The sequence below is a fragment of the Triturus cristatus genome, chromosome 1_2, assembly GCF_964204655.1.
Source record: "Triturus cristatus chromosome 1_2, aTriCri1.1, whole genome shotgun sequence".
Lineage (NCBI taxonomy): Eukaryota > Metazoa > Chordata > Amphibia > Caudata > Salamandridae > Triturus > Triturus cristatus.
Window position 1 is genome coordinate 726,925,251 of NC_140580.1, and position 26,237 is coordinate 726,951,487.

Genomic DNA, 26,237 nt, shown 5'->3' on the forward strand with positions numbered 1-26,237 from the left:
GATGGGCTTTCGGGCCAAAGAGTCGGCCCTCTTAATTAATCCGGACGAGCTGATTGGCTGGGCACAGCGGGCAGTGTGCCAACTAGGCAATGCTAATTGTGCGCTGTCGACGGAGCGGCGCCGATCCATCCTCCTGAAATTAGATCCCAGGTTAGCTGAATTGGCCACATCCGAATCAGGTCCGCTGGCCCAAGGTCTTTTGTTTGGCCAACCTTTTTTAAAGGAACTAACAAAGTTCGTGGCCACCTTCAGTGGGCTGGACAAGGCCCAAGGTTCTTTGAAGCGGGCTTTCCGCCTGGTTTTCGGCAGGGCCGGACGCTTTCGTGGGCGCTCGTTCGGCCGGGGCTACAATCAAGGCGCCCAGCGTGGTCAGCAAAGAGGAGGTTACCAGGACAATTCTGCCAATACCTCCAACTTCTACCCTTCCCGCCGTTCAAGGAACAGATTCCGCAAAGGTGGCAGATTTGGAGGGAAGTCCAACAACCAGCATGATGCCGCAAACTCAGGTGAGCCTGGTTCCTTTTTCGGAGGTAATTTTGGGGGGCAGAGTGGCATCTTTTCTAGACAAATGGCGCAAAATTTCGCAAGATGCATGGGTGTTGCAGACTGTACAGGGTTACAGGTTAGAGATGTACAACTCCCCTTCGCAAGAGTACCGCCCGCTCCCGCTGTCTTTTTCCCAACAAGATCACACTTTCATCACGGAAGAAATCAACTGCTTGTTACGGAAAGGCGCGATTGCGCCTTCCGTGGTACACCCTCATGGCTTCCTGAGCACGGTCTTTCTAGTAGAAAAGAAAGGGGGCGGATCCAGGTTAGTGCTGAACCTCAAAGAGTTCAACTCGTGGATTGTTTACAGGCATTTCAAGATGGAAGGCATCCATCTATTACGCGATCTCCTCCAGGAAGGAGATTGGATGGTCCGGTTGGACCTCAAGGACGCGTATCTATCCATTCCCATTTCCCCCCCCCCCACAGGAGGTTTCTTCAGTTTATCTGGGAGACAGTATGTTACGAGTACAAAGTCCTTCCATTCGGCCTCTCGTCAGCACCGTGGTGCTTCACGAAGCTTCTGAGACCGGTAGTGGAGTCTCTCAGGGCTCGAGGAGTCCGCCTCATAATATATCTGGACGACATAATAATTTTGGCGTCCTCCCCTCAGACAGTCCAAACACACCTCAACTGGGCGATACATCTGCTGCAGAGTTTGGGGTTCATCGTCAACCCGCAAAAGTCGATGTTGGTTCCCTCGCAATCCATCGAGTTTCTAGGGTTCTTGATAAATTCTCTATCATGCCAGCTCTTGCTGCCAATGACAAAGATAAAGTCAATCAAGAGGGAACTGCGAATTGTCCTTCGCAAGCAAACAACTTCCCTGAGATCGTTGGCCCGCGTGGTGGGGCTGCTGTCTTCTTCCATCCAGGCGATCTTCCCGGGCCCCCTTCACTATCGAGCCCTCCAGCGGCTCAAGATCCGACATCTCCGAAAAGGTCTCAGTTACTCAGAACAGATCCCTCTCTCAGAAGAGGCGAGGCTGGAGATGGAATGGTGGTTAAATCACATGGAGGCCTGGAACGGTCGAGCGCTATTTGGAGCGGCCCCGGATGTGATAATCGAATCGGATGCCAGCCGATGGGGTTGGGGAGCCCGTTGCGACACATTGACCACGGGTGGTCGCTGGTCTTCGGAGGAATTGCGCTTACATATCAATTGCCTAGAACTATTGGCCGGTTCCTTTGCGATCAGATGCCTTTCGCCACGGAAGGCAGATTGTTGTATCCTCCTCCGGATGGACAATATATCAGCGGTACGCTACGTCAACAAGTTGGGTGGTACCAAGTCGAAGATGTTGGCGGAGATCGCCAAAGAGTTTTGGCATTTCTGTCTACAGAACAGAATTTCGGTGGTTGCAGAATACCTTCCCGGCTCCAGCAACCAGGTAGCAGATTGGAATTCCCGCCATCTGCAAGACTCCAGCGATTGGAGGTTGTTACCCACGGTGTTTCGACGCCTGACACAGGTTTGGGGTCCTTGCCTGATAGACTTATTTGCATCTCGACTGAACAAGCAAGTTCCCCAATTCTTCAGTTGGAGGCCGGATCCAGAGGCGATAGCCACGGATGCCTTCCTACAGGAATGGCCGACATCTCTCTGCTATGCGTTCCCTCCATTTCTCATGATCCCCAGGGTCCTGGCGCGTGTCAGGACTTTTCACGCGGAACTCATATTGATCACCCCTTTGTGGAGGGCTCAGGCATGGTTTCCAGTATTGTTAGCCATGAGTTGTGCGATTCCGATCCTTCTTCCACGGGTGCAGAACCTATTGCTGGACCCTTTTCAGAATCCTCATCCCTTGGTGGCATCGGGCCAGCTCCCACTCGTTGCTTGGCGGGTTTCAGGGACAGATGGAGTGTCCCGGGCCTTTCACGCGAAGCTAGCAACTTCATCAAAGAGGCCTGGTCGGCCAACACCCATAAGAGATATTCCTCATCTTGGAGGAGATGGTGTGATTGGTGCGCTCAACGGGATGTGGATCCCGCTAAGGCACATGTCTCTTTAGTGGTCAACTTCTTAGCCTCCATGGCTTCCTCCGGTTTAGCGTACAGGACGGTCAACAACTTCCGGTCCGCGATATCGGCGGGACATCTACCTTTAGAAGGTAAACCCATAGGAGAACATCCTCTGGTGTGTAAATTGCCTAGAGGAGTCAGGATGGTGAAACCTCCTTGCCCAAGGTATTCTCATCTCTGGGATGTCTCGGTTGTCCTTAGATTTCTTGAGGCCTGGCCTTCCAACAGATTCTTATCTCGGAAGCAACTTTCGGCCAAGTTAACTATGCTCCTATGTTTGGTTTCTTGCAAACGGGTGTCTGACGTACGGGCACTGGATTTGGCGGGGCGTAGATTTACCCCGGAAGGTGTGAATTTCATTCTATCCAGGAGAACCAAGTGCAACACCACTTCAGTCACATATCCAAGTTTTCCTACTAATCCTAAATTGTGCGTAGTGCAATGTATTAAGGATTACGAGGTAAGTACTGAAGAATTTCGTACTAATATGCAAGGACAGTTGCTTATTGCTCTGCAGAAGCCATTTCGCCCAGTGACTCCAGCTACTTTATCTAGATGGATGCGTTGGCTCATGGGCGAAGCGGGAATTGACATCTCCAAATTTGGAGCGCATTCTGCACGCGGAGCCATGGCTACGAAAGCATATTCGTCAGGTGTCAGCCTGGCAGATATCATGAATACAGCTGACTGGTCTAATGAGAGTACTTTCAAAACAGTTTACTATAAACCCATTGTGAATATTGCGTCAATGGTGGTGGATCAGCTTTGAACAAGCTTAATCGGAGCCTCCGGTCCTGACATAGAATTAAAAATTTGCGAACATTCGTGACAAGAATTTTCAATTCTATTAAGGACTACGGAGGCGAGGATTATCCCACCCAGAGATACACATTGTTTGATGTAATGCTTTTTATTCATCATGCTTTGCACATGGTATGTTATGATGCTTATATTTCATCATGTGATGTTGTTGCTTATGCTATGGATTTGCATTTCTCTGTGTACTGTTTTTCCCCCCCCTTTTTCTCATGCTGTAATGTTGCTTTACCGGGCACTCTGGAACAGCTTTTATGGGGTGTTTCCTTTCCTTTCTTTCAGGTACAGACAGCAAGTAAACTGGACTATAGTTTATCGGTGACTGGATGACTACCGTTCGGTGTTCCGTTCACGAGCGAGTTTGTCTGGATCGGGATCCAGGAAGAAGTTCGGCCCCGTTGGGCTTACAGTTCCTTGGTTGGAGAAGGCCCTGGCTATCGGTGATCCTCGAGAGCAGGTCGTGCATGGACTTAACTACTGTTCCAAAGAAAGAGGACTCTATGTGCTGACAGGGACCTTATATAGAAGAGACTCTATGGTTGTCACATGGTTTATTTCTGTTTTTTCATTGGCTGCTGTGAGCTTCTAGTAAAGATTGAGAAGCATAATCCTCGCCTCCGTAGTCCTTAATAGAATTGAAAATTCTTGTCACGAATGTTCGCAAATTTTTAATTATTGACTGACTCCTTTTTAGGAAGTACTCCGTAGCCAGCGACATAAAACAGACGCACTCCCCGACATAACGTCTCAGATTTATTTTGGTTTTAAGCCCGGTCCGTTTTAAAGCCATCTTCTGGAATGGTCGAATCTGGTAAACATACATATAGCTGTTTTTTGCCTATATAACTTTCACTTCGCAGTGGCCTTGACTATATGGCAATAACTTTTTGTGAAAAAATGATCTTTTACTGATTCTCTGTTCTCTGATTCATGAGTTGGTGGTGGGGCTTTTCCCAGGGTGAGTGGGTCGATTTCTGTTCAAACGTAGCATTGGAGATGGATTTTAATGTAAGTTTATATTTCAAAAAGGGAAATACCAGATAGTGATGAGTGTCCCCGTCATGACATAAAAATGCCACCCAGGCCTGTAGAATACTGGTCACGTCACGCGACTGTCCTGTTCACACAGTAGTGGAGGAGAAAAGGAAGCTGCAGGACAAGATTGAGAGGTTCATTGTCAGAACTGAGTAAGTTACAAAGGGTGTAAAATCAGGGTACTGTAAAATAAGGCCTAAACTGCACTGGCAGAACTGGGTGTTTTCCCAGTAGGGCTGCTATATCACTCCATGTCAACAGAATTTCTTGCCCAGGTATTTTGTTTAAAACATTAAGGCAATTTTAAATTTGGGAAAGGTGAAATACTGTAACGTTGTGCTGAAAATGTACTACCTAAATCGAGTGATGGCACCAAAGAATTATGGGGCATATTATCAAGCCAGGCGATAAAATTATCGCCGCTTTAGCGGCAGAAAACCGCCGCTAAAACGGCGATAATGGTGCTTGATAATATGCTCTATGGAATTCCAATTGAAGCCCATGTTAGACGTCCTTCATATCTAACATGGGCTTCAATTGGAATTCCATAGAGCATATTATCAAGCCCATTATCGCCGTTTTATCGGCAGTTTTCTGCCGCTAAAGCGGCGATCATTTTATCGCCTGGCTTGATAATATACCCCCTCATTCTTAACTTTAATGGAATCATGTAGACTACCATAGCTGAACACAACGATTTGTAAAAAGGAAGCACAATAGTGGAATTATGGCTCCCTTTTGATGTGCTTTATTCAACAACCCTGGATTTAGGTGGTGGTATTGAAGAGTGGCTGCAAGGAAAGTGTGGTGTACGCTAGCAGAGCTGTCAGTTTCCACGGTAAGGCAAGGCCCATCGTAGAGCTTTGAAGTGTTCTCATCTGTGGTTTAGTGGGCACAACCTATTCAGAGCAGTCATAGGTACTGAAGTACTTGAAATATGATCAGACTGATGGAATGTTGGAACTTACAATATGAAAGCTAAAGGGACTATAACATATTTGCTTTTATGGAGCAATAATTCTCTTGTATGTTGTGGTCTTCCTGAAGAATTAGGGGGCATATCAGCAACAACCGGCGATAATTATCGCTAAGCGCACTTAGCACTAGGATAATTATCGCCGGCTAGCGTGGATTTTTATCGCTGAGATAGCGTGCTATTAGCAACGCTTATCTCAAAAGCGATAAAAATCCTAGCGCTAACTGCCTAACGTGAGATTATCGCTGGAAAGCCAGCGATAATCTCACGAAATGTGGCGTTAGCTTGTTGATAGGGACTCACAAACTTAGCCATGATATCCACCTTCCATAGGATATCATGGCTAAGTCAGTCCTGAAGCAGGCATAAGGAAAGTAGCGATAACAGGGGTTATCGCTACTTTTCCTGCCGCTATGCTTCATAGCGTGGGGCTTGATGATAGGAGAAATGTCGCTTAGCGACATTTCTCCTGTCATGTCAGGTCAGGAACGCCCACTTTGCATCTCATTAGGGATGCAAAGCTGGGCGTTAAGAATAGGTGCGCTAATGCAAGGTTTCGCGCGTTAGCGTGACCTTGCTTATTAGGCGATAAAATTATCGGCGCTTTTCGGCTGAAAACGGCCGCAAAAGCAGCGATAATTTTCTATCGCTGCCTTGTAAATATGCCCCTAGGACATTCCATAAGTGCTCCTTCGGAATGGCCTGCAAAACCAGGGTTTCGTTACCCAATTTCTTTTGAAAATTGTGGTATAAAATGCACTTTAATCAATAAGGATGACATTTGCACCTCAAAATTTCCCAAAATTAACTATATTATTAATTGAAGAAATGTCATTTGTGCCTGTTACCGTGGTTATGAGGTATTCCATGGTAAAGGCACACTGGGAGTAAAGCCCAAAGCACATGGGCATATGGAGCAAAGTTTAAAAAAACATTTATTTAGAAGGATATGATTGACTTTAAAACATAACATATAGTTGTGCTTTCATGGGCCGGATTACATTTTATCTGGACATGAGCCGACTGTCGGCCCCAAGGGATCATGTGCAGTGGTTTGCAGATGTGGGGACCGGTGGTGAAGCCGCAGGACTTTCCTGGAGCTTGAAGTCCCTTTATATCATAAAGGATGGCTATATAAGGAGGCCCTTACCCACTGTGCGGCGGTAGTTCAGATGGAGAATGCAACATGGTGAAGGCATTGGGAGCTGCAAAGCAGCCTGTGAGAGAAGGGAGCTGGAGCGTTTTGAGTAGTGCATGCCAGCATCTGACTGAAACAGAGTTTTGGTCTTTTTAGCTGAGGTAGGGGACATCAGGTGTAGCCAGCACCCACTCATGCAGCCAATTGGGCCGACGAAGAGATAGGTTGGGTGGGTAGAGAATGGACCCCTGTAGTCAGAGCAGCTTCCTTAATCTGAGCCACTTGATGATAAATACACATTAGTTACAGGCCTACACAATGACAAAAAAGCAGATTAAAAGAGATAAGAAGGTCCTTTTCTCCCCAAACCCAAGGAGGAAGAACAGCCAAGAAGGAGAGGGGCAATAGCAAGGTGTTCAGGTGTGACCCACAGAGGGGACAATGAGAATTGAAGGGTAAGATAGAGCTGATCACGAGATAACTGAAGGCGTTAGAGAAATCAATGGGGGAAGTGGAGACTGGGGTGAAGAAGGCGAAGGGTCAGCTGTTAGGGTGAAGGAAGGGGTGTCCTCTATAGAAGCATGAGAGCACAAAGCAGAGGGAGACCTTGGTCCGGTGAACACAGAGCTCCAAGAACTGGAGGTGTTGCAGCAGGGATCCAGTCAAGCTCTGTTGTCATTGGAGGGGACATATGAGGTGTTGAACAATGCTCGTGTGGTGGAGTTTCCTGTCCTGATTACATTATAGAGGCCTTCCAGGCCCTCACCAGACCATGTTTGCCAAGCTTTGATTAAAAGATCTTGTCCACTACCCCCAAGATCCAAATCAACAAACACGCCCTCCAGCAGGAGGATCATGGTGGTAGTCAGATTGGAACTAGCATGAATCTGCCCTAAAGATGCCTGTGGCTTTGAAACAAGCTGCCAATATGAAAATAAGCAGATCCTTCAGTTCTTCCTTCAGTTCTTCGATGTAAGTACACTGACTCAGGAAAACAGCATAAGTTTGGTGAAGAGTTCGGAGCATTTGCTCACACTGGGTATAGCAGCTGCGATGTGGAATCCAGCTAAGTTGAGAGAGCACCATGGTTGCAATATTTTCCTATTCACTGAGCCAGAGGCAGTAAAATAATTCTTGGAAGTTTTGAAGAGATCTTCTTCAGATTGTTGACAGAGTTCTTTGTTCATGGGGATCCTAGCAGCTGTTCCTTTTCAGAGTGATTATGACTTAGCAGCATGTGTGCACGAGGGGAGAAAGTCTATGAAAGTGGTATGCATTGCTGAGATTCAGAAAACTCTCTCTTTGCTGTTATCCAGCCCCATCCCTCCATTGATTCATCGCTCATTTTGCGATATATGAAAATATATTTTCAGCGAGTAGCTCAACCTTGGTGGTTCCATCCATTTCCAACTATGGGTAATAATGGTTCAGGCGACAAGAGTCAAAGTAAACAATAGGCCCCTATACTAAGAGGAAAGGCAAGAGTTGATATGGCTGTGCCTAAACTGGCCATCACACATGAAAGTTCGAGATCAATACCTAGTAGTTGTCCCAAATAATCGGATATCTCCTCCAAAATAAATATAGCTTAGGATATGATTTAAATATATAGCACCAATCACCCCCATTGCATAAGAGCAGCGGGTATTGAACTGAGGTAAGTATTTGCTATGCTTCCAAATGGACAGTATGGTGTAGATGCCAAGGAATGTAACGCTTCATATGGCAATGCTGCTATTGACTGCCAGAGGAGAAGATGTGGAATATTGGGTTTCTCTCATTGACAGTCATGAAATCGCTGGTTGTGCTATAACGATAGTCCTTGAATTTTGTACTTGTCTAGAGGTCCAGAAACCCCTTAAGTTTGTACAATTCTGCAAGCTAGAAAGCACATAGGGGGTGATATTGTTGGAAGACTTAGTGACAAAGGGGTGTGTCGGAACCAAATTGTCTCTGGTGTTGTATCTAACATGTTGAGGGATATAGCAGATAGGGATAATCACATAAGTTTACTAAAAACATTTGTTGAACCTGGGAAATATCTCTCACTGGTTAGCATGATGTGTATGTAAATTACGGTGGAATGTATAGTACAGCGGAATTTCTGGAAAAGCCCTTTTTCTCTGACATATTGTTGTTTGGCCAGCATGTGTACCTTCTACTTAACCCCGATAAAACTGGTAAATAATCGTTCCGTCATGATAAATTCTGTATTTGGGATAGGCAGAAACCTGTGGTAAATAAACTGTTTCACTCCTGTAAAGCATTGAAGAGCTGTATCTGGCTAGGAAGTGTAGGACTCATCATAACGGTGCAGGTTAACATTGGTGACATTAGGGAGTGTTTTAGGATTTATTGCTTGCAGTAAAATCATTTGCTTCCATTGTCCCGACAACATTAAAGGGCAATCCCAATAACCTGTACCTCTTTGATGAATTGTACCTTCTAAGCACGTACAGTGATTTGCTGTTCTACAATAATGCTTGTACTTTGCAAGGACACTACATATAAGGGGATCAGAAAGAATCTCAAACAACAATAAATTAAATTGAGCCAAACTGTATATTTTATACAACTCCCCGTACATTGCCCATTAGAGAAGAGTCTCCAGAAAAAAAGCGTGGTAATTTGTTGCTTATGTCCTTGCAGACATGAACTGTCACAGAGTTTAGGGTTAGGACCAGAGCCAAATTCCAGAATCAGCCAGCCAACCGCATTTGCCGAGTAACCCCAGGAGCAGGAACACCGTGTGCTTATAGAGTAAGGGGCATGTGCAACTGCTGGTTTGTCACTGCCTTACCTCCCTGAAAAACACACATTACACATGTGGGATGTGAACACGCCTCCTTGTCACACATGTGCAGGTTATCTGCCAAGTCTGAGCTGCTGTCAGCTTTCAGGGTTGCTGGAGCTCTGCAGCGCCACCGTCTGTGCAGCATGAAGATTATATTTAGAGGTGTGCCACACATGGCCGGCTCTTGGGCGATGCGATCGATGCCACCGCACCGGGCGCTGACTTGGGGGTGGGGGAGTCATTTTTGCAGGTAAATTGTCATTTTAAAAGCACCTGCTGCCGCGTTCCTGGCCTTCAGCAATTATCAGGCATCAATTAAAATGTCAAGATCACTCCCGTGAGAAGTGGGTTTGCCTGGTGGAAGTTTTGACTCATTTTAAGGTAGCGCAGCGGGTTAAAATGCCTGCTGCTAAGAACGTGAACCATGCAGATAACAAAGTGCATAAAATGGAAATAGGTCGGTGGTTTACTGCTTCTGTTAGAGAGCTCCTTTTGTTACTTGTCATTTATAATTCAAAACCCAAATGTAGAACATTGAGCTATTAACTGTCATCAAAGAGCTGCATGCAAATTGCAAAGTACATGTTAGCACTATGGGCCTTTTGTAGGTGGGCTGGCATTTACCACTTCATAAATACCGAATCATACCGATTCGGTATTTATGAAGTGGTAAATGCAATGTAGGTAATGAGTCGGTAAATATGACCGAATCGGAAAAATTCGGTAATTACCGAATCGGTATTTACCGATTCGGTAATGAGGCATACCTTCCCATTGATGGGAAGGTATGCCTCATTACCGAATCGGTAAATACCGATTCGGTAATGGGGGAGCACATGCAAGGGTGGCAGGGTGTCACATTGACACCCTGTTGCACCCCTGATTCGGCCATGTGTGCACATGTGGCGCACATACATGCCCTAAGGGCATGTATGTCTGCCACATTGCACACTTAAACGTGCACAAAAATGCTTTTTTTCACCTATTCGTCATTTACCACCAACCTTTAATACCGGCCGGTAACGGTATAATTACCGAAAATCGGCCGTTACCGACCGGTATTTGGCTTCCTACATGAGGCCCTACATCATTTTTTGCCCAGTCTTTCACTATCCTAATCTTGCCAAAAGGGTTAATTTGGGTAGAAAACAATTTTTATTATTAAAGAGAACCCTTAACAATTATATGTTTTAAATTGTGAATTTGTGCTTTTCCAGAATAAGGATTCTTAAACCATATTGCCTACCAGTATCGATGACATGTTACTCATGCACTACACCTTGTAGTCTTGTCTGATGTAACACTTCCTATACACTGATTTACACACATGTGATTGTCTCTGTGCAATGTGTGTGTGATGTAAAGTGCTCTGGCACCTTACACTGGTATGAGTGGTGCTTTAAAACTAAATGAATCTTAGAGACAATGGTTATGGAGACTTGAGGGGCACTGTTAAAGGGTGCTAGTGAAGGAATCCATGGCAAAGGGGAGCATTGGGGGGCGCCATCAAATATTGTCGGACTGGGCGCCACCAGCCGGCCCTGGTGCCACATTACCTCTTTTCTTTCTCCTGATAACTGATGCAGGGATTACAACACACCATTCAACTCAATAGGTCGCAGAGTTGTTAACATAGACGAGTAAGCTGATAACACCACTCCCCATTACACATTAATTAAAAGCACAAATATTCGTTAATATTGCATTTGATAAAAACATGACAAAGGTAGTACATAAATAGAGACACTTTACTTACGTAAATTGACGGATGTTAAATTGGCTCCATTTTCACACTCGTTTCCAAGCAAATATCGATTACACCCGCAGTCGCATTCGTCTGTGGTACTGTTATATGTGCATTTGTGGGTGTCATTACTTAAACATGACACTGATGTAACAGCCACTGTGCTTGTGCTCGGAGAAGAAAAAATAACTATTGGCAGATTAATGGTGGACAGTGTTTTACTTGTGAGAGCAGATTTTGCTGTCTCCAGGGTCCCAGAAGTGGTGATGTTGACGGACTTGTTTTCAGTACTTTGCGTAGATGCTGTGCTAAATGTATATTTTGATGTAGGTGATGCAGTGGGCTTAGTCTTTTGAAAGGTAGTGTTGAAAAATGGCGAGAAGGACCTGACTTCTGTCGCTTGAGATGACACATTAGTGCCTGATGTAAATGGCTCCTCAGAAGAAGTGCTATAGTTAGATGTAAGCTTGGGAGACGTATGGAGAGTTGAATCAGATGACATGGGTGAAAGAGCAGAGGTGGTAGTGAGAGATTCTTGTGATTTTGAAGTTCTTGTGGTAGAAGTACTGACATTTGGAAAAAATGGTGAGAAAGTAACTTCAGAATTGTTTGAAATAACAGTGGCTATTCTGTCTGAATAAACGCTTGTTGAAACACCTGACGTTGACTTGGCTGTTTGTTCTGTTTGAGTAGATAGAGGTGTTTGTGACACAGAAAATGTCGAGTCTCTGCTAAAAGGTGAAACTGCATTAGTTGATATTGTCTGATCGTTGATGGTAGATCGAGATTGGATGGAAGTGGCTGGAAATGGTTCATTGGAGGCATTTGGCTTAGAGAGACGGGTAGCAAATGACAATGTGCTACTAGTGGGCTCGCTTACAATTGTTGTCGTCACTGAAGATAAAGTAGCCGTTGCACTGGTTAGAGAAGGAATGAGAGCAGAAACTGTACTGGAAGTGGTGAACTCTGACTGTGACTCTGTCATATTGGCCATTCCTTTGGTGTAGGAGCTCACTTCTGATACAGATGAACTAGAATATTCATTTGAAACAGCAAATGTCGTCAATAAAGGTGTTGAACCTTCGCCCAGATTTGCCACATCGATGTTGGTGGAGGCAGATGGCGCTATAAAGTTGCTGCTTTCTACTAATGAAGAAAATGACAGAGATACTGATGACACATTAGACATTGTGTCTTGAGTGAATGATGATTGCGGCAGTGTGACAGTCTCAGAATAAGGCATGGAAAGATTAAAGATCAGTTTTGTTGAAGAGTGTTTTGATGATGGTAATTCAGTCTGTGATGAAAGTAAACTTTCTGAGCTGGTAAACGTTTCTGCAACTGTGGTTATTTTTGATTGACCTCCTGTTAATTGCCCGACCTCTGTGGATGAAGTGGATGCTTTTGATAGTTCTTGAGTTTTAACTGAAGATGTTTCAGGTTGTATTGTAATATAGGTACTGAATGACGACTCAGATCGTTTTCCAGATGTCAAAGTGCTTTCTATAGTAGATGTAAACACTCCTGTAGTCAGAGGAGGTATTCTGTCAGTATTATGGTGCTCTGTAAGTGTTGTCTTTTTGGTAGTAGTGCTAATCTGCTCTTTTGCTGAATATAAAGAGTCTGTGGTAGATGACGATTCAGGGACATTTGATAGCAAGGCTATTGTGCTTGGTGATAGGGTTTCAGGAACAATGCTGGTGGAAATTGCAAATGCTGACTCAGCTGTAATTCCAGTTACCGAAGATGCAGGGGTTTGTGACACTGAATATGTTACAACTATACCGGAAGGTGAAATCATCTCCATAGAAATCAACTCTGTTAAAGAACTAGATTGGTTTGATGTTCTGGGAAAGGATTCAGTGGAGGCCATTGCTGCAGATGCTAGACTAGTTAATGATGTAGGTGTGCTACTAGATGGCTCATTTGAAATCAATGAAGTCATTGAAGTTGAAATAGTCTTTTGACTGGATACAGATGAACTGAGTGAGGAGACTAAACTCACTATGGTGAGTTCCGACTGTAGGTCTGTTGTACTGGAAAGTCCGTTGTTTGAAGAGGACATGTCGGATACAGATGATCCTGAATATTTAGTAGATTCAACATCTCTCTTAAAAAAGGGCCTCAAACTTTCACTCAGTGTTGCCTCCTCAGTATTGCTGGAGGTCTTTCTAGATGCCAAGGTGGTGCTTTCAGATACTGATGGAAATGATGGAGATACTGATGACTCTGCAGACACTGTTTCTTTTGTGAGCATAAGTGTGGATGGTGATTCTACTAGTGAAGCAGCCTCTGAGTACTGAGTCAAAAGATTGGATATAACTTGAGTTGAAAGGTGCTCTGTTGATTGCGGTGGTGTCTGCAATGAAAGTAAGGTTTCTGCAGTGACAAATGAATGTGTTTCAGAAAGTGTGTTTTCCATTGTGGTGATTGTAGATTGTGTTGCTGTTATTTGGGTACCTTCTATTGAAGACGAGAATGCATTTGAAACAGGTATTTTTGATTCTTCTTCAGTAGAAACAGAAGGTGTTTCAGCATGTACTGTAGATAAAAGGCTGATTAATGATGCTGCTGTTTGTGGAGATGTCAAATAGCTTTCTTTAGCAGATGTGAAAGTTACTGGTGCCAATGACTCCATAGAAATTGCTTCTTGAGTATGTATAGAAGAATATGATGCAGTCAAAGGAGAAGCTGCTCCCTGAGGACTATGGTGTTCTGTAGGGATTGTCTCTGGCCTAGTAGTGCTAATCTCTTTTGTTGGATATACAAATGTAGTAGAGAGTGATTGAGGGACACTTGATAGCAAAGTTTTTGTGCTTGATTTTTGGCTTTCAGAAGCAATGGCGGTGGAAATGTCAGAAGCTAACTCGGCTGTAATTCTGGTTTCAGAAGAAAGAGGAGTTTGCGATACTGACAATGATGAGCCTATGCTTGTAGGTGAAATTCTCTGCATGGATACTGACTCTGTTGAAGGAATAGATCGCACCGATGCTGTGGGGAAGGATTCAGCAGAGGTCATTGGTTGAGAGACAGTGGTGCTAAAGGACTGCAATGTGGTATCAGCCAACTCTTTTGAAATTGATGTCGTCATTGAGGTTGATATAGTGTCTTGACTGGATATAGATGAGCTGAGTACAGGACCCAGATTCACTATGGTGAGTTCAGACTGTGGTTCTGTCATAGTGGAAAGTCCTGTGTTTGAGGAGGACACTTCTGATACAGTTGATCTTGAATATGCAGTTGAAATAGAATCTGTCTTAAAGGAGGATCTCAAACTTTCACTCAATGTTGCTTCCTCAATATTGCTGGAGGCCGTTCTAGATACCAAGGTGCTGCTTTCGGATACTGGTGGAAATGACAAAGATACTGATGACTCTGCAGACACTGTTTCTTTTGTGAGCATAATTGTGGATGGAGATTCTACTAGTGAAGCAGCCTCTGAGTACGGAGACGAAAGATTGGATATAACTTGAATTGAAAAGTGCTCTGTTGATTTCGGTGCAGTCTGCGATGAAAGTAAGGTTTCTGCAGTGACAAATGAATGTGTTTCAGAAAATATGTTTCCCATTGTGGTTATTGTAGATTGTGTGGCTGTTACTTTGGTAGCTTCTGTGGATGACGAGAATGCATTTGAAACAGGTATTTTTGATTCTTCTTCAGTAGAAACAGAAGGCGTTTCAGCTTGTACTGTAGATAAAAGGCTGATTGATGATGATGCTTTTTGTGGAGATGTCAAATAGCTTTCTTTAGCAGATTTGAAAGTTACTGGTGCCAATGACTCCATAGAAATCGCTTCTTGAGTATGTATAGAAGAATATGATGCAGACAAAGGAGAAGCTGCTCCCTTAGGACTATGGTGTTCTGTAGGGATTGTCTCTGGCATAGTAGTGCTAATCTCTTCTGTTGGATATACAAATGTAGTAGAGAGTGATTGAGGGACACTTGATAGCAAAGTTTTTGCGCTTGATGTTTGGTGTTCAGAAGCAATGGCAGTGGAGATCTCAGAAGCTAACTCGGCTGTAATTCTGGTTTCAGAAGAAAGAGGAGTTTGCGACAATGACAATGATGAGCCTATGCTTGTTCGTGAAATTCTCTCCATGGATACTGACTCCTTTGAAGGACTAGATCGCACTGATATTGTGGGGAAGGATTCACTAGAGGTGATTGGTTGATAGATAGTGGTATTAAAGGACTGCAATGTGGTATCAGCCAACGCTTTCGAAATTGATGTTGTGATTGAGGTTGATATAGTCTCTTGACTGGATATAGATGAGCTGAGCACAGGACCCAGATTCACTGTGTTGAGTTCAGACTGTGGTTCTGTCATAGTGGAAAGTCCTGTGTTTGAGGAGGACACTTTCGATACAGTTGATCCTGAATATTCAGTTGAAATAGAATCTGTCTTAAAGGAGGGTCTCAAACTTTCACTTAATGTTACTTCCTCAGTATTGCTGGAGGCCGTTCTAGATACCAAGGTGCTGCTTTCGGATACTGATGGAAATGACAAAGATACTGATAACTCTTCAGACACTGTTTCTTTTGTGAGCATAATTGTGGATGGCGATTCTACTAGTGAAGCAGCCTCTGAGTACGGAGTCGAAAGATTGGAAATAACTTGAGTTGAAAAGTGCTCTGTTGATTGCGGTGCAGTCTGCGATGAAAGTAAGGTTTCTGGAGTGACAAATGAATGTGTTTCAGAAAATATGTTTTCCATTGTGGTTATTGTAGATTGTGTGGCTGTTACTTTGGTAGTTTCTGTGGATGATGAGAATGCATTTGAAACGGGTATCTTTGATTCTTCTTCAGTAGAAACAGAAGGCGTTTCAGCTTGTACTGCAGATACAAGGCTGATTGATGATTCTGCTGTTTGTGGAGATGTGAAATAGCTTTCTTTAGCAGATGTGAAAGTTACTGGTGCCGATGACTCCATTGAAATTGCTTCTAGAGTATGTATAGATGAAGATGAGGCAGTCAAAGGAGAAGATACTCCCTGAGGACTATGGTGTTGTGTAGGCGCTGTCTCTGGCCTAGTAGTGCTAATCTCTTCTGTTGGATATATAAATGTAGTAGAGAGTGACTGAGGGACACTTGATAGCAAAGTTTTTGCGCTTGATGTTTGGCTTACAGAAGCAATGGTGATGGAAATGTCAGAAACTAACTCGGCTGTAATTCTGGTTTCAGAAGAAAGAGGAGTTTGCGACACTGCCAATGATGAGACTATGCTTGTAGGCGAAATTCTCTCCATAGATGCTGACTGTATTGAAGGACTAGATCGCACCGCTGCTGTGGGGAAGGATTCAGCAGAGGTCATTGGTTGAAAAACAGTGATGTTAAAGGACTGCAATGTGGTATCAGCCAACTCTTTTGAAATTGATGTAGTCACTGAGGTTGATATAGTCTCTTGACTGGATATAGATGAGCTGAGCACAGGACCCAGATTCACTGTGGTGAGTTCAGACTGTGGTTCTGTCATATTGGAAAGTCCTGTGTTTGAGGAGGACACTTTCGATACAGTTGATCCTGAATATTCAGTTGAAATAGAATCTGTCTTAAAGGAGGGTCTCAAACTTTCACTCAATGTTGCTTCCTCAGAATTGCTGGAGGCCGTTCTAGATACCAAGGTGCTGCTTTCGGATACTGATGGAAATGACAAAGATACAGATGACTCTGCAGACACTGTTTCTTTTGTGAGCATAATTGTGGATGGCGATTCTACTAGTGAAGCAGCCTCTGAGTACGGAGTCGAAAGATTGGAAATAACTTGAGTTGAAAAGTGCTCTGTTGATTGCGTTGCAGTCTGCGATGAAAGTAAGGCTTCTGCAGTGACAAATGAATGTGTTTCAGAAAATATGTTTTCCTTTGTGGTTATTGTAGATTGTGTGGCTTTTACTTTGGTAGCTTCTGTGGATGATGAGAATGCATTTGAAGCCGGTATTTTTGATTCTTCTTCAGTAGAAACAGAAGGCGTTTCAGCTGGTACTGCAGATACAAGGCTGATTGATGATTCTGCACTTTGTGGAGATGTGAAATAGCTTTCTTTAGCAGATGTGAAAGTTACTGGTGCCGATGACTCCATTGAAATTGCTTCTAGAGTATGTATAGATGAAGATGAGGCAGTCAAAGGAGAAGATACACCCTGAGGACTATGGTGTTGTGTAGGCGCTGTCTCTGGCCTAATAGTGCTAATCTCTTCTGTTGGATATACAAATGTAGTAGAGAGTGACTGAGGGACACTTGATAGCAAAGTTTTTGCGCTTGATGTTTGGCTTACAGAAGCAATGGTGGTGGAAATGTCAGAAACTAACTCGGCTGTAATTCTGGTTTCAGAAGAAAGAGGAGTTTGCGACACTGCCAATGATGAGACTATGCTTGTAGGCGAAATTCTCTCCATAGATACTGACTGTATTGAAGAACTAGATTGCACCGTTGCTGTGGGGAAGGATTCAGCAGAGGTGATTGGTTGAGAGACAGTTGTGTTAAAGGACTGCAATGTGGTATCAGCCAACTCTTTTGAAATTAATGTCGTCATTGAGGTAGATATAGTGTCTTGACTGGATATAGATGAGCTGAGCACTGGACCCAGATTCACTGTGGTGAGTTCAGACTGCGGTTCTGTCACAGTGGAAAGTCCTGTGTTTGAGGAGGACACTTCCGATACGGTTGATCCTGAATATTCAGTTGAAATAGAATCTGTCTTAAAGGAGGGTCTCAAACTTTCACTCAAAGTTGCTTCCTCAGTATTGCTGGAGGCCGTTCTAGATACCAAGGTGCTGCTTTCGGATACTGATGGAAATGACAAAGATACTGATGACTCTGCAGACACTGTTTCTTTTGTGAGCATAATTGTGGATGGCGATTCTACTAGTGAAGCAGCCTCTGAGTACGGAGTCGAAAGATTGGAAATAACTTGAGTTGAAAAGTGCTCTGTTGATTGCGGTGCAGTCTGCGATGAAAGTAAGGCTTCTGCAGTGACAAATGAATGTGTTTCAGAAAATATGTTTTCCATTGTGGTTATTGTAGATTGTGTGGCTTTTACTTTGGTAGCTTCTGTGGATGATGAGAATGCATTTGAAACGGGTATCTTTGATTCTTCTTCAGTAGAAACAGAAGGCGTTTCAGCTTGTACTGCAGATACAAGGCTGATTGATGATTCTGCACTTTGTGGAGATGTGAAATAGCTTTCTTTAGCAGATGTGAAAGTTACTGGTGCCGATGACTCCATTGAAATTGCTTCTAGAGTATGTATAGATGAAGATGAGGCAGTCAAAGGAGAAGATACACCCTGAGGACTATGGTGTTGTGTAGGCGCTGTCTCTGGCCTAATAGTGCTAATCTCTTCTGTTGGATATACAAATGTAGTAGAGAGTGACTGAGGGACACTTGATAGCAAAGGTTTTGCGCTTGATGTTTGACTTACAGAAGCAATGGTGGTGGAAATGTCAGAAACTAACTCGGCTGTAATTCTGGTTTCAGAAGAAAGAGGAGTTTGCGACACTGCCAATGATGAGACTATGCTTGTAGGCGAAATTCTCTCCATAGATACTGACTGTATTGAAGGACTAGATTGCACCGTTGCTGTGGGGAAGGATTCAGCAGAGGTCATTGGTTGAAAGACAGTGATGTTAAAGGACTGCAATGTGGTATCAGCCAACTCTTTTGAAATTGATGTAGTCACTGAGGTTGATATAGTCTCTTGACTGGATATAGATGAGCTGAGCACAGGACCCAGATTCACTGTGGTGAGTTCAGACTGTGGTTCTGTCATATTGGAAAGTCCTGTGTTTGAGGAGGACACTTTCGATACAGTTGATCCTGAATATTCAGTTGAAATAGAATCTGTCTTAAAGGAGGGTCTCAAACTTTCACTCAAAGTTGCTTCCTCAGTATTGCTGGAGGCCGTTCTAGATACCAAGGTGCTGCTTTCGGATGCTGATGGAAATGACAAAGATACTGATGACTCTGCAGACACTGTTTCTTTTGTGAGCATTATTGTGGATGGCGATTCTACTAGTGAAGCAGCCTCTGAGTACGGAGTCGAAAGATTGTATATAACTTGAGTTGAAAAGTGCTCTGTTGATTGCGGTGCAGTCTGCGATGAAAGTAAGGTTTCTGCAGTGACAAATGAATGTGTTTCAGAAAATATGTTTTCCATTGTGGTTATTGTAGATTGTGTGGCTGTTACTTTGGTAGTTTCTGTGGATGATGAGAATGCATTTGAAACGGGTATCTTTGATTCTTCTTCAGTAGAAACAGAAGGCGTTTCAGCTTGTACTGCAGATACAAGGCTGATTGATGATTCTGCTGTTTGTGGAGATGTGAAATAGCTTTCTTTAGCAGATGTGAAAGTTACTGGTGCCGATGACTCCATTGAAATTGCTTCTAGAGTATGTATAGATGAAGATGAGGCAGTCAAAGGAGAAGATACTCCCTGAGGACTATGGTGTTGTGTAGGCACTGTCTCTGGCCTAGTAGTGCTAATCTCTTCTGTTGGATATATAAATGTGGTAGAGAGTGACTGAGGGACACTTGATAGCAAAGTTTTTGCGCTTGATGTTTGGCTTACAGAAGCAATGGTGGTGGAAATGTCAGAAACTAACTCGGCTGTAATTCTGGTTTCAGAAGAAAGAGGAGTTTGCGACACTGCCAATGATGAGACTATGCTTGTAGGCGAAATTCTCTCCATAGATACTGACTGTATTGAAGGACTAGATTGCACCGTTGCTGTGGGGAAGGATTCAGCAGAGGTCATTGGTTGAAAGACAGTGATGTTAAAGGACTGCAATGTGGTATCAGCCAACTCTTTTGAAATTGATGTAGTCACCGAGGTCGATATAGTCTCTTGACTGGATATAGATGAGCTGAGCACAGGACCAAGATTCACTGTGGTGAGTTCAGACTGTGGTTCTGTCATATTGGAAAGTCCTGTGTTTGAGGAGGACACTTTCGATACAGTTGATCCTGAATATTCAGTTGAAATAGAATCTGTCTTAAAGGAGGGTCTCAAACTTTCACTCAAAGTTGCTTCCTCAGTATTGCTGGAAGCCGTTCTAGATACCAAGGTGCTGCTTTCGGATGCTGATGGAAATGACAAAGATACTGATGACTCTGCAGACACTGTTTCTTTTGTGAGCATAATTGTGGATGGCGATTCTACTAGTGAAGCAGCCTCTGAGTACGGAGTCGAAAGATTGGAAATAACTTGAGTTGAAAAGTGCTCTGTTGATTGCGGTGCAGTCTGCGATGAAAGTAAGGTTTCTGGAGTGACAAATGAATGTGTTTCAGAAAATATGTTTTCCATTGTGGTTATTGTAGATTGTGTGGCTGTTACTTTGGTAGTTTCTGTGGATGATGAGAATGCATTTGAAACGGGTATCTTTGATTCTTCTTCAGTAGAAACAGAAGGCGTTTCAGCTTGTACTGCAGATACAAGGCTGATTGATGATTCTGCTGTTTGTGGAGATGTGAAATAGCTTTCTTTAGCAGATGTGAAAGTTACTGGTGCCGATGACTCCATTGAAATTGCTTCTAGAGTATGTATAGATGAAGATGAGGCAGTCAAAGGAGAAGATACTCCCTGAGGACTATGGTGTTGTGTAGGCGCTGTCTCTGGCCTAGTAGTGCTAATCTCTTCTGTTGGATATATAAATGTGGTAGAGAGTGACTGAGGGACACTTGATAGCAAAGTTTTTGCGCTTGATGTTTGGCTTACAGAAGCAATGGTGGTGGAAATGTCAGAAACTAACTCGGCTGTAATTCTGGTTTCAGAAGAAAGAGGAGTTTGCGACACTGCCAATGATGAGACTATGCTTGTAGGCGAAATTCTCTCCATAGATACTGACTGTATTGAAGGACTAGATCGCACCGTTGCTGTGGGGAAGGATTCAGCAGAGGTCATTGGTTGAAAGACAGTGATGTTAAAGGACTGCAATGTGGTATCAGCCAACTCTTTTGAAATTGATGTAGTCACTGAGGTTGATATAGTCTCTTGACTGGATATAGATGAGCTGAGCACAGGACCCAGATTCACTGTAGTAAGTTCAGACTGTGGTTCTGTCATATTGGAAAGTCCTGTGTTTGAGGAGGACACTTTCGATACAGTTGATCCTGAATATTCAGTTGAAACAGAATCTGTCTTAAAGGAGGGTCTCAAACTTTCACTCAATGTTGCTTCCTCAGAATTGCTGGAGGCCGTTCTAGATACCAAGGTGCTGCTTTCGGATACTGATGGAAATGACAAAGATACTGATGACTCTGCAGACACTGTTTCTTTTGTGAGCATAATTGTGGATGGCGATTCTACTAGTGAAGCAGCCTCTGAGTACGTAGTCGAAAGATTGGAAATAACTTGAGTTGAAAAGTGCTCTGTTGATTGCGGTGCAGTCTGCGATGAAAGTAAGGTTTCTGGAGTGACAAATGAATGTGTTTCAGAAAATATGTTTTCCATTGTGGTTATTGTAGATTGTGTGGCTGTTACTTTGGTAGTTTCTGTGGATGATGAGAATGCATTTGAAACGGGTATCTTTGATTCTTCTTCAGTAGAAACAGAAGGCGTTTCAGCTTGTACTGCAGATACAAGGCTGATTGATGATTCTGCTGTTTGTGGAGATGTGAAATAGCTTTCTTTAGCAGATGTGAAAGTTACTGGTGCCGATGACTCCATTGAAATTGGTTCTAGAGTATGTATAGATGAAGATGAGGCTGTCAAAGGAGAAGATACTCCCTGAGGACTATGGTGTTGTGTAGGCGCTGTCTCTGGCCTAGTAGTGCTAATCTCTTCTGTTGGATATATAAATGTAGTAGAGAGTGACTGAGGGACACTTGATAGCAAAGTTTTTGCGCTTGATGTTTGGCTTACAGAAGCAATGGTGGTGGAAATGTCAGAAACTAACTCGGCTGTAATTCTGGTTTCAGAAGAAAGAGGAGTTTGCGACACTGCCAATGATGAGACTATGCTTGTAGGCGAAATTCTCTCCATAGATACTGACTGTATTGAAGGACTAGATCGCACCGTTGCTGTGGGGAAGGATTCAGCAGAGGTCATTGGTTGAAAGACAGTGATGTTAAAGGACTGCAATGTGGTATCAGCCAACTCTTTTGAAATTGATGTAGTCACTGAGGTTGATATAGTCTCTTGACTGGATATAGATAAGCTGAGCACAGGACCCAGATTCACTGTGGTGAGTTCAGACTGTGGTTCTGTCATATTGGAAAGTCCTGTGTTTGAGGAGGACACTTTCGATACAGTTGATCCTGAATATTCAGTTGAAATAGAATCTGTCTTAAAGGAGGGTCTCAAACTTTCACTCAATGTTGCTTCCTCAGAATTGCTGGAGGCCGTTCTAGATACGAAGGTGCTGCTTTCGGATACTGATGGAAATGACAAAGATACAGATGACTCTGCAGACACTGTTTCTTTTGTGAGCATAATTGTGGATGGCGATTCTACTAGTGAAGCAGCCTCTGAGTACGGAGTCGAAAGATTGGAAATAACTTGAGTTGAAAAGTGCTCTGTTGATTGCGGTGCAGTCTGCGATGAAAGTAAGGCTTCTGCAGTGACAAATGAATGTGTTTCAGAAAATATGTTTTCCATTGTGGTTATTGTAGATTGTGTGGCTTTTACTTTGGTAGCTTCTGTGGATGATGAGAATGCATTTGAAACGGGTATCTTTGATTCTTCTTCAGTAGAAACAGAAGGCGTTTCAGCTTGTACTGCAGATACAAGGCTGATTGATGATTCTGCACTTTGTGGAGATGTGAAATAGCTTTCTTTAGCAGATGTGAAAGTTACTGGTGCCGATGACTCCATTGAAATTGCTTCTAGAGTATGTATAGATGAAGATGAGGCAGTCAAAGGAAAAGATACACCCTGAGGACTATGGTGTTGTGTAGGCGCTGTCTCTGGCCTAATAGTGCTAATCTCTTCTGTTGGATATACAAATGTAGTAGAGAGTGACTGAGGGACACTTGATAGCAAAGTTTTTGCGCTTGATGTTTGGCTTACAGAAGCAATGGTGGTGGAAATGTCAGAAACTAACTCGGCTGTAATTCTGGTTTCAGAAGAAAGAGGAGTTTGCGACACTGCCAATGATGAGACTATGCTTGTAGGCGAAATTCTCTCCATAGATATTGACTGTATTGAAGGACTAGATCGCACCGTTGCTGTGGGGAAGGATTCAGCAGAGGTCATTGGTTGAAAGACAGTGATGTTAAAGGACTGCAATGTGGTATCAGCCAACTCTTTTGAAATTGATGTAGTCACTGAGGTTGATATAGTCTCTTGACTGGATATAGATGAGCTGAGCACAGGACCCAGATTCACTGTGGTGAGTTCAGACTGTGGTTCTGTCATATTGGAAAGTCCTGTGTTTGAGGAGGACACTTTCGATACAGTTGATCCTGAATATTCAGTTGAAATAGAATCTGTCTTAAAGGAGGGTCTCAAACTTTCACTCAATGTTGCTTCCTCAGAATTGCTGGAGGCCGTTCTAGATACGAAGGTGCTGCTTTCGGATACTGATGGAAATGACAAAGATACAGATGACTCTGCAGACACTGTTTCTTTTGTGAGCATAATTGTGGATGGCGATTCTACTAGTGAAGCAGCCTCTGAGTACGGAGTCGAAATATTGGAAATAACTTGAGTTGAAAAGTGCTCTGTTGATTGCGGTGCAGTCTGCGATGAAAGTAAGGCTTCTGCAGTGACAAATGAATGTGTTTCAGAAAATATGTTTTCCATTGTGGTTATTGTCGATTGTGTGGCTTTTACTTTGGTAGCTTCTGTGGATGATGAGAATGCATTTGAAACGGGTATCTTTGATTCTTCTTCAGTAGAAACAGAAGGCGTTTCAGCTTGTACTGCAGATACAAGGCTGATTGATGATTCTGCACTTTGTGGAGATGTGAAATAGCTTTCTTTAGCAGATGTGAAAGTTACTGGTGCCGATGACTCCATTGAAATTGCTTCTAGAGTATGTATAGATGAAGATGAGGCAGTCAAAGGAAAAGATACACCCTGAGGACTATGGTGTTGTGTAGGCGCTGTCTCTGGCCTAATAGTGCTAATCTCTTCTGTTGGATATACAAATGTAGTAGAGAGTGACTGAGGGACACTTGATAGCAAAGTTTTTGCGCTTGATGTTTGGCTTACAGAAGCAATGGTGGTGGAAATGTCAGAAACTAACTCGGCTGTAATTCTGGTTTCAGAAGAAAGAGGAGTTTGCGACACTGCCAATGATGAGACTATGCTTGTAGGCGAAATTCTCTCCATAGATACTGACTGTATTGAAGGACTAGATTGCACCGTTGCTGTGGGGAAGGATTCAGCAGAGGTCATTGGTTGAAAGACAGTGATGTTAAAGGACTGCAATGTGGTATCAGCCAACTCTTTTGAAATTGATGTAGTCACTGAGGTTGATATAGTCTCTTGACTGGATATAGATGAGCTGAGCACAGGACCCAGATTCACTGTGGTGAGTTCAGACTGTGGTTCTGTCATATTGGAAAGTCCTGTGTTTGAGGAGGACACTTTCGATACAGTTGATCCTGAATATTCAGTTGAAATAGAATCTGTGTTAAAGGAGGGTCTCAAACTTTCACTCAAAGTTGCTTCCTCAGTATTGCTGGAGGCCGTTCTAGATACCAAGGTGCTGCTTTCGGATGCTGATGGAAATGACAAAGATACTGATGACTCTGCAGACACTGTTTCTTTTGTGAGCATTATTGTGGATGGCGATTCTACTAGTGAAGCAGCCTCTGAGTACGGAGTCGAAAGATTGTATATAACTTGAGTTGAAAAGTGCTCTGTTGATTGCGGTGCAGTCTGCGATGAAAGTAAGGTTTCTGCAGTTACAAATGAATGTGTTTCAGAAAATATGTTTTCCATTGTGGTTATTGTAGATTGTGTGGCTGTTACTTTGGTAGTTTCTGTGGATGATGAGAATGCATTTGAAACGGGTATCTTTGATTCTTCTTCAGTAGAAACAGAAGGCGTTTCAGCTTGTACTGCAGATACAAGGCTAATTGATGATTCTGCTGTTTGTGGAGATGTGAAATAGCTTTCTTTAGCAGATGTGAAAGTTACTGGTGCCGATGACTCCATTGAAATTGCTTCTAGAGTATGTATAGATGAAGATGAGGCAGTCAAAGGAGAAGATACTCCCTGAGGACTATGGTGTTGTGTAGGCGCTGTCTCTGGCCTAGTAGTGCTAATCTCTTCTGTTGGATATATAAATGTGGTAGAGAGTGACTGAGGGACACTTGATAGCAAAGTTTTTGCGCTTGATGTTTGGCTTACAGAAGCAATGGTGGTGGAAATGTCAGAAACTAACTCGGCTGTAATTCTGGTTTCAGAAAAAAGAGGAGTTTGCGACACTGCCAATGATGAGACTATGCTTGTAGGCGAAATTCTCTCCATAGATACTGACTGTATTGAAGGACTAGATTGCACCGTTGCTGTGGGGAAGGATTCAGCAGAGGTCATTGGTTGAAAGACAGTGATGTTAAAGGACTGCAATGTGGTATCAGCCAACTCTTTTGAAATTGATGTAGTCACTGAGGTTGATATAGTTTCTTGACTGGATATAGATGAGCTGAGCACAGGACCCAGATTCACTGTGGTGAGTTCAGACTGTGGTTCTGTCATATTGGAAAGTCCTGTGTTTGAGGAGGACACTTTCGATACAGTTGATCCTGAATATTCAGTTGAAATAGAATCTGTCTTAAAGGAGGGTCTCAAACTTACACTCAAAGTTGCTTCCTCAGTATTGCTGGAGGCCGTTCTAGATACCAAGGTGCTGCTTTCGGATGCTGATGGAAATGACAAAGATACTGATGACTCTGCAGACACTGTTTCTTTTGTGAGCATTATTGTGGATGGCGATTCTACTAGTGAAGCAGCCTCTGAGTACGGAGTCGAAAGATTGTATATAACTTGAGTTGAAAAGTGCTCTGTTGATTGCGGTGCAGTCTGCGATGAAAGTAAGGTTTCTGCAGTGACAAATGAATGTGTTTCAGAAAATATGTTTTCCATTGTGGTTATTGTAGATTGTGTGGCTGTTACTTTGGTAGTTTCTGTGGATGATGAGAATGCATTTGAAACGGGTATCTTTGATTCTTCTTCAGTAGAAACAGAAGGCGTTTCAGCTTGTACTGCAGATACAAGGCTG

At 43.3% G+C, this 26,237-nt stretch overlaps 1 protein-coding gene across 1 annotated transcript in view; it reads right to left on the minus strand.

The window, feature by feature from the left end:
• LOC146867907 (uncharacterized) overlaps positions 1 to 13,861 on the minus strand; it is a 100,908-nt gene extending 87,047 nt beyond the window's left edge. The window contains exon 1 of the mRNA XM_085615130.1: positions 11,086 to 13,861. Coding sequence (XP_085471256.1) covers positions 11,086 to 13,711 — 2,626 coding nt within the window. The 5' untranslated portion in view covers positions 13,712 to 13,861. The remainder of the gene's footprint in view (positions 1 to 11,085) is intronic.
• Between the last annotated feature and the right edge of the window lie 12,376 nt (positions 13,862 to 26,237).